The sequence below is a fragment of the Corvus brachyrhynchos genome, unplaced genomic scaffold, assembly GCF_000691975.1.
Source record: "Corvus brachyrhynchos isolate BGI_N302 unplaced genomic scaffold, ASM69197v1 scaffold97, whole genome shotgun sequence".
Lineage (NCBI taxonomy): Eukaryota > Metazoa > Chordata > Aves > Passeriformes > Corvidae > Corvus > Corvus brachyrhynchos.
The window spans coordinates 7,215,166-7,224,290 of NW_008239758.1; the positions used below are offsets into that span (position 1 = coordinate 7,215,166).

The window sequence follows — 9,125 nt, forward strand, 5'->3', positions numbered from 1 at the left end:
AGAGCCTGGAGCACTGAGTTCAAAGTTCTGTTCAGCTGTGATTTATCACAGGGTTCGCAGCTCCTTGTCTGTATTCCCCTTTAATTTAAACTCACCCAAATGACCCAAGTGTCCACACCATCAGGACTGTAAGTTGTCATTGTCACTGTTCAGGACTCAGCAGAATGAGTGTTTCAACATCACTGGTATGCTGGAGACTAAAATGTCTCTTGAATTTTGGGTACAACTGCCCTAAGGCTGGGTGCAAATTGGAAGGGGGGGGTAAAAGCTTCCATAATAATGACCTGAAGTACCTGTCCAAGGAACAGGTATGTACTGCATGCCCAGTGTGTTTTGACACTGAGGTCACAAGTGCAAACTAGCAAGATTTGTTGCCTATGTAGGGGAAAGTTTGCTTTCCAGTGATTTTTGGTATGGCTTTGACTGCAGATAAGTCATATAAGTAAAAATTTACACAAACAGGCCATGATTTGAGAACTAGTGATATCACATGAAGTTGCAGATCCTTGTAGATGTGAGACTACCCTGAGCTCTGTCCTTTTCAAGGGAGAGATAGTCTTTATTTTAACCTTTCTTCCAAATCTTCAACACCGGTTCCTCCCCATGAGTGTGAATATCACAGTCGTGTCCAAACTGTTGGCTCTGACTTCTCTCTGCTCCCTCAGGGATGATGTAAAGCTAAACAGAGCCATTGCAACTCAACAGTTGGAGATTCTGGGAGGAAAGTTGTAGGAACAGTGCCCAGGTTTAGCAACTGCCAGTAACAATAGTGTGGAGGTTGTGAGCTGGGTCACTTGGGATCCTCCATTCTGGCTCATGGTGTGATGTGTGTAATTTGTCCTTGTAAAGCCTAAAGGTGGCGAGGCCAAATCTGGAAGTAAAGGGAAGAGATCGCAAGGTCCCGTCCACATCACTGCAGGGAGCGAGCCAATCCCCATCGGAGAAGATGAGGATGATGATCTGGACCAAGAAACATTCAGCATAGTGAGTATTTTCCTCGGGACATGGGAGGGCAGTGCTGAGGGCCCAGGTTTGCTCAGATGTTTTAGGTGTTGGGGTGTGAACCCCCACCCTGAGTGCCCCACAGGGATTTCCTGATCTGAGAGCAGAGCAGGACAGCCCTGGACAAGAGCTGTCCACCAGCTGGTAGCCTGTCAGCAGAGCATGCACAAGGGCTCTCTGCTCCAGCTAGTGACTTCCAACTGCTCAGCTGGCAGCCCTGGGTTACAGAAGACCCTGCAGCCCTACATTACCTCTCCTGTAGAAGCCAAGGAGCCATTGAAGCTCTTTCAGGCAGGGAGTTTTGAGGGTGACCTTGTAGGAGGTGTGGAACTGTGTAAATGCTCTCACACCAAACATGCCCGCAAGGCTCTTTGTAAAAATTGTCCTGTACTAGAAGTTGTGATGGCAGATTCTCCTTGGCTGAAATACCACTTCTTAAAAACAGTTCTCTCAATGTAAATCTCTGTGTTTGCTGCAGGTCCTGTGGGGTTTTTTGTCTTTTTCTTTAACTTTCCTTCTGTGATGCACAGAAGATCCAGGCAGGCAGTCAAAAAACGTGATTGTCTATCTGTGCATGGTGTTGATGTGCCCAGGCCGAAAAACATGGTGCTTTCATCTCATGTCTGCCAGTTTGGTAAAAGCAAGCATTAAAGTGACCAAAGATAGGATTGGACAGGACTGAGTTGAGCATTCCTTCAGCTGAGGTGGCTGGGTCAGTGTGTGGAGCCTTGGATACACTTCCCTGCCTGCCATGGGATCCGTGCAGAGGCTGACCATGTGTGGTTACAGCTTGCAAAGCAAATTGTTCCCCCTTAAAAGGCAGAGACAGTGGAGGTGGGGAGACTCTTGTCTTTTCCTGATTATTGTCTGCAGCTTGTCTAACAACTTGCTATTTTATAGCTGATTTCTCCTTACCTAATGGCCAGATAAAGCTAAACCAGCTTCTTTTCGATTAACAGGGCAATGATGTAGAGCCCTCTGCCGAATTAATGACTTTTTCCTCTCTATTGCTCTTTCAAGTGCAAGGAAAGGATGAGACCAGTCAAAAAAGCGCTGAAGCAACTTGATAAGCCTGATAAGGGACTGACAGTTCAAGAACAGCTGGAGCACACGCGCAACTGCCTCCTAAAAATCGGTGATCGCATCTCTGAGTGCCTTAAAGCCTACACTGACCAGGATCACATCAAGCTGTGGAGAAGGTGAGGGAGCATTTTCTTTTCCTTGGCTAGTCTAGGACATTTTGAAATGGTAGTCGGAGGCTACTGGCTTTTTTGTGGATGGATGTGCCATTTGCCTCTTATTTAACCTGTAAAGTCTTGTGTTTTCTGGTCCACTCAGTTTACAGAATCATGGAATGGTTTTGGTTGGGAGGGACCTTAAAAATCACCCAGTTCCAAGCCCCAGCCATTGGCAGGGACACAGTTCACTAGACCAGGTTGCTCAGAGCTCCATTCTGCCTAAACCTTGAACACTTCCAGAGATCATCTTCCATGACCAGTCCCAGGCAAGGGTTTTGTCTTCAAGTTGTCCTGGCTTCATTAAAATTGATTTCAAAGCTAGATCAGATAAACCACTGCAAACCTCTTCATTTTGAAGAACTTGGTTCCAGCCCTCCTGGTCATCCTGTCCTGAGCTGAGACTGTTTTCCAGAGAGGGTAGAATTAATTTGATGTTGGTTTGGAAGTGGTTGGCAGTTGAACTGCTGCTGTAGCACTTAACAGAAGATGTTCATGTCCTTCTAGGAACCTATGGATATTTGTGTCAAAATTCACAGAATTTGATGCCAGAAAACTACACAAACTCTACAAGATGGCTCATAAGAAAAGATCACAGGAAGAGGAGGTGAGAGCTGAACTGCTTTCCCTTTCTGTCCTTAAAGAGTTGCTGCACTGGAAGTGTCAATACTTTCTGCCTCTTGCCATGGGTGTTCTTTGTTGTCGTCGTTGGCAGTGTGTGATTTTCTCAACATCTAAACAGTCTGATTGCATTTGCCTTCTTTTTCGCATGGCATTTCTGGTCACTTTGTCCTGGGTGTTCTGACCAAGCAAAAGCATTGTTTGGTGTGGCACATGATGTTCAGTTGCCCTGTAGAGTGAAAAGCCTGGGCGTGCTGCCCTGTAGAGATCAGGTATAGAAGCACAGTTGCCAAACTGTGCCTGTCCTCCACCACGTTTGTGCTGTTCTTGGGCACACAGTTGGCTCACCAAGTCCTCAAAGAGGAAAATCCAGAGCCTGGCAGACAAGGCCATTGCTCACATAGTCCAGACCTTTGGGTGGGAGAGCAGCTGAGCTGTATCCCTGTGTTCCACCTTGCAGGAGCAAAAGAAGAAGGAGGACATGTCCAGCATGAAGAAGCCGTTCCGCCCAGAGCCTTCAGGCTCCAGCCGCGATTCCGTGATGTCCCAGTCTCACGTGCCTCACAATCCTCATTCCCAGAAGATCCACATGCCCCCTTCCCACACCCAGCAGCAGATGCATGGGCACCCACGGGACAACTATGGCCATCCAAACAAGAGGCATTTCAGCAACACAGGTGAGCGCTGGCAAGCCAGGAGAAACCTTCCCTTCTGACCTAGTGCTCCTGAACACAAATCCTTCTGGAACTTGTGACTGGTCAGGGTTAAAGGTGATGGGATAGAACATACATTACCACTGTACTTACTGCTGGCCTCGGAAATATGGTGATGTAGTGAGGAGAAGAATGTAAGAATGGGACAGAATAAGATTTGTGAGCATGATAAAGAAATAATGATAAAGAAATTCAAAGAATAAAATTGAGCCCACATAGTTTAGGGAGGAGAAAGTTAAAGGAGCATCAGTAGTTTTAATTTCTTGGAGAATTCAGGGAGGTAAATGGGCTTAAACCAAAGTATCAAAGAGACTCAGAGGTGCTCTTTGCTCATGGCAGACCGAGGAGACTGGCAGAGGGATCGAAAGTTCAACTACGGTGGCAACAGCAACCAGATGTGGGGCGGGGAGCGGCACCACCAGTACGAGCAGCACTGGTACAAGGACCACCACTACGGGGACCGGCGGTCGCGGGGGGATCCCCACCGGAGCTCCGGCAACTACAGACCAAACAACCTCTCCCGCAAGAGGCCGTACGAGCAGTACAACAGCGACCGAGACCACAGAGGCCACCGAGACTACTACGACAGGTGACTGACTCCCGTCGCCTCAGATGGGCTGGGGGTGTTTGTGAGGATGCACTGACTGCAGAGCCGGGCTCGGGGAGCTGATGTCCATCCGTTTGTTTTCTCTCCGCAGGCACCACCACGATTCCAAACGGCGGCGGTCGGACGACTTCAGGCCTCAGAACTACCACCAGCAGGATTTCCGGCGGATGTCTGACCACAGGCCGCCCATGGGATACCATGGCCAAGGACCTTCGGACCACTACCGGTCCTTCCACACAGACAAACTGGGAGATTACAAACAGCCCCTCCCTCCATCTCACCCTGCAGTGTCGGACCCTCGCTCACCCCCCTCTCAGAAATCCCCCCACGATTCCAAGTCACCTCTTGATCACAGGTCACCCCTGGATAGGTCATTGGAACAGAAAAACAATCCAGATTATAACTGGAACATTCGGAAAGCATAAAGTGACTGAGAGGGGGAAGTGCACGTCTGAAATACTTGGATTGATGCGACGGTGGCTGCTTTCTCCAAGCCAGCAATGAGAAACTCCGAACATGCTGCTATCATCTGGCTGGGTCAAGGAGGATTTTGGGGGAGTGGGTGGAGGAAGATTTTCCCTAGTTCTTGATTCTGGTTTAGATTCCCATTTCCTTTCCGTTTTTTTACCATTGAACTGTTCTATCATGGAACCAGCCTTGCTGCCTCGTTCTTTGTTTTGTTTTTGTTTTCCTCAGTCCAATGGACCCAAGGGAATTTTCCCCAGCCAGTGTTTCCTCAGAAGGAGAAGGCAGATCGATGCTGCTTAGGATGGTGCACAAGGCTGTGTGCCTGCTCTGACTTGATGTTACGTGACAGATGCTGCTTTGGGGTTGGGGATAAACTGCTTGGGCTGGGATTTGTGTGTCACCAGCATGGGGCAATGGGAGGATATATTCAAGGAGGGACAGGAAAGTCCCTCAGCAGCCAAGCTTGGTTGACAGAGGGACTTATGTCCCTGCAGGATGACTCCAAAGGAGCTGGAGCCATGCTGGTGACAATCCATCATTTTCCTGGCCATGTTATCATTTCCATGTCTTTATCCATTTCAAGAAACTGGCTCTGCTTTGATTGCTGTTGTGTCCCCTGCAACAGAAGAGGTGGGGGGGAGCTTCCTCCCATCTCCAGAGCTGGAACTGGCAAATCTTGACTCCGGGGATAAGCAGGAGCTGGGATATGGGAAAAAAAGGCTGACTTCCTTAGCAAAGGCTTAGTTCACTTCTAACCAGTAGGAAAGAAATTGGGGTGAGAACAGTATTTCCCAGTGGACAGGGCTCAGGAATTCATAACAAAACTCTTCTCTTCTGGCATAGGCAGCTTGGGTGGTCCAGGAACTAACAGATGCTGGCTGGGAGGTGCAAGATCAAAAGATGGCTCTGGGGATCATGGAACTCCTAATCTTCCTGCCACTAAAGTCTCTGGTCTTTGGGCAAATAATTTCTCTCTGTGCTTCATGAAGCAGTGATCACAAACCTTTAATGTAACTGAAGGATAAAGGATAGTAGAACAAAGTGAAATGGAAATGCAGTGGAGCGATCACTGTTCAGGGAATGGTCACCTTCCTGCCTCCTTTCCAGCAGTCAGCAGTGACTCTGAATTGCTAAAAGTACCTGCACTTCCTGACCTTCTGTCTGTCTGAGTTGGAAATGAGCCCGAGGACTTAGCACCTCAGTTAGCAGGGAGAGAATGAGGAATTCAGGACTGATCCGCAAAAATCCTTGGAGTCAATGTCTTGGAGCCCAGCATGGCAGAGGAAAAAGAGGAATGTGCAGTCCAGTTCGGTGGGCTTCAGGGCAAACACTCCAAGTGTTCAAACCACAGCATTTGGTGCAAACCAGGCTCCGGCCTGGACACTGGTGTGGTGAGAGGGGTTGGCAGTGCACACACTGCTGGCCAGAAGCACCTTGGGTGTTTATTGTTCTGGTTGGAGTTCTCTGGAGACCACAAAGCTCTCCCAAGAGCCAGGCTGCCCCGAGCATGGTGTCTGGGGCTGCGTCACCTCCCGGAGCTCAGATTAAAGACCAGGCTGTTCCAGGCTCCTCTTTGGTGGGGCAGAGAAGCCTCCTGTTAAGATGCCAGTATTTGACCCTAATAAGCTGTGATGTCCTTTCCCCAAAAGACTGAGGGCAGATGGGTGTTCAGGGCTGGCTTCCTGACTCCAGCCAGTGCCTTGGAAGGCGCATGCAAACTGACACTAATACTCCTCCATGCAGTATATCCCTGGAAATCTGCTGCCATCTCCTCCCGATCCCGCTGCTCTAACGGGACACACGGGAAATGTTTTGTTCCCCTTTTGTTTTTATATTGCAAGATTTCCACCAAAATCAGGGCAGTTTTGTTTCCTTAGGGGCACATGCTGCCCTGATAAAAGTGTTACACTTGTGTTTACCTGTGCAGGGTGAGGTGAAAGCAAGTCTTCCACAGTCCCTTTTGGAGGGGTGGGAGGTGTGGAGAGAGCACGTTTCCGTGGCGTTTCCCACTCAGCTGTGATTGCAGGCTGTGGTATTCAACAAAGAGGTCCTTTCTTTTCAGAGGTATTAGCTTTTAATGTGAAAATGGAAGAAACCTCAGAGGGGCAAAGAGAATTGCTCTTTTTGTCACCACGTGGTGCTGTCACAGTGGGAAGTTAGTGCCATGCTTGTGTAGCAAAGGCAATACTGCCCAACCTGTATTAGAGTTGGTGCAGGAAAACTTTGGATCCCAGCAAGAGGCATTTTCTGTGTCGAGATGTGGGGGTTTCTGTTTATCCCAGGTTCCAGGCACGAGGTTGGTTGGGGTTTCCTTCTTGTGCAACAGCAAAAGCTTTACCCATACGCACTGGAGAGCTGTCCCCACTGTCACTTTAGCCTGGTGTTGAAGTCACATCATGTTGTCCACTCGTGGTGGGTGGGTCTTTGTTGGGTTTGGCTTTAGTGAAGCTGGAGAACAAGATTTAGGAGAAAGCCTTCTCTGAGCACACACACATAATCATGCATTTTATGTCCCCTCAGCATAGGGACCATAACCAGACACAATCATGGGGACGTCAGTGGGATCAGAGGGGACACATCCACAGCCATAAACTTCCCTGTGGTGTTTGTGTCAGCATCTGGTACAGCTCTTCTTTCCGAACAGGCTGTGGGATTCCCTCCAGCCTCTTCGCAGGAAAAAGCAGTAACTTGCTGGGATTCTATTTAAAAAAAAAAAAAAGTTTTTTAGCCTGACCTCTTTGGAAATGGTGTAAAGTTATGAGTTCACACAGTGGAAGTCCTGCAGACCAAAACCTGCTGTTGGGACAGGCAATGTGGTCCCAACCAAAATGGACACGGAGCCGAGCGCTGAAGTCCTTGCGTGAATGGTTTGTGATCCACACAAAAATATTCTGCTTTCACCCCTTTTCTCCCCACCTCTGCCTCCCCTCCGGGGAGAGAAGGACTCTTACTGTAAAAATACGGACTTTTAAACCTGTTGACTAAAAACAGTAATTAATATTAATTTATATTTGTGAAAGAAATGCCACTGTCCTAGTGATTTCTGATGTAAATATGTTGTTTATATAGTATGTATGAAATTTTCCTACATTGTAAAACTGCTGTACTTTTGATTCTTGTATATTAAAAAGTGTTACTGAGATTTTCAGAAAGGCCCCAGTGTGGTGTCTCTGGGGGGTCCTGTGGCAGGGCTGGGGGCTGTTTTTGGGTGACAGGGCCCTTTCCTGCCAGCCACAGGCAAGCCACCATGGCTATTTTCACTGTGCAGGAATAAGCATGTTCTGCTTGGCTGTTTTCATGCAGTTTCACAGTCTGTGGTGATAGACACTTGGAAGCCTCTTCAGATGGGAATTTCCACCTGATCAGAAGGAGCTGTACATTCTCTCACCCAGATTCACCAGGATTTCACAGGGATGATACTGATGTTTATGCGTTTATCCCACCTCCATGTTTTATGGATCTGTCTGAGGATGTGTAAATACCCTTTTTACCTTTTCTGGGGAGAAGTGTTGCTCCTGCTGCATTGGTGAGTTCTCCTCTGTCCCCAGCCCCTCCTGGGCAGGATGTGCCTCTCCCCAGGTGGGATGTGATGGCATCCAGTGGCTGCTTTGGTTTGGTCTTTTCCCTCCAGTGCTCACACTGAGGCCCACACGGCAAGACACAGAGCAGGGATTGGAACCATTTCTCCCAAGTTATAAAAGCTCATTGTAAAAAGCACTTTTCACACCTGTAGCCACTGGGTCCAGCCCTTCCCAGTCTCTCTGCTGCTGAGCCAAGTTTCAGCCAAGAGTGAAATTTCACAGCTGAGTTACGTGCTCCTGAAAAATGGATTTCATAATGGAAAGAGCGACTGGCTGAGAGCCATGGGGCTCCGCCGGGGGGAGGGGCGGCGCGGGCTGCAGGGAGCTGGGCTGGGTGTACATGCCTGGGCACACTGGGGTGAATCTACCTGTGGCTTTTCAAATTTTTTTTTAATTTAAGCAGGCAGGTAAGGATGCGGGCACCCTGATCGGTGCCAGGTGACTCCCCAGCACAGCTCAGCTCAGCATCCCCCTGCCCCCCCATGTCCACAGCACCACTGAGAACAGTTAAATCCTAAGGCCTTCGCAAAGCTGATGAGGAGATGACCCCTTCCCACCTGTCCGTGTCTGGCAGGTGTGGTCATTCCCACAGGAATCATTAGTAAGGACATGGTGTATGCAAAGCCGTTTTCTGGCACAGGGAGCAGGACCCCCAGCCCTGCCTCGCACCCACCACGCCAGTGAGAGGACAGGGCTGTGCTTTACACCGGAGCAGACCCTCTAGAGGGCAGCCGGTTCCCAGCAAAAAGCTGGTTTTTGGTGAAGAACAACATTCTGCAGCTGTGGATGCTCCCGGACAGCCGGTGGCCGCCCGGTCCTGGCTCACCGCGACAACTCAGATGTGAAGCTCAGAGCCCAAGGCAGTGGCCAAAGGCCAGGGATGGGCAGGCACAGCCAC

The 9,125-nt window shown here is 49.2% G+C and overlaps 1 protein-coding gene across 7 annotated transcripts in view; it reads left to right on the forward strand.

The window, feature by feature from the left end:
- CHD2 (chromodomain helicase DNA binding protein 2) overlaps positions 1-7,794 on the forward strand; it is an 84,798-nt gene extending 77,004 nt beyond the window's left edge. For all 7 annotated transcript variants that reach the window (XM_017742603.1, XM_017742607.1, XM_017742604.1 and 4 more), the window contains 6 exons: positions 850-984; positions 2,023-2,201; positions 2,745-2,844; positions 3,319-3,535; positions 3,911-4,160; positions 4,270-7,794. In XM_017742603.1, coding sequence (XP_017598092.1) covers positions 850-984; positions 2,023-2,201; positions 2,745-2,844; positions 3,319-3,535; positions 3,911-4,160; positions 4,270-4,603 — 1,215 coding nt within the window. In that variant the 3' untranslated portion in view covers positions 4,604-7,794. The remainder of the gene's footprint in view (positions 1-849; positions 985-2,022; positions 2,202-2,744; positions 2,845-3,318; positions 3,536-3,910; positions 4,161-4,269) is intronic.
- The last annotated feature ends 1,331 nt before the right edge of the window (positions 7,795-9,125 follow it).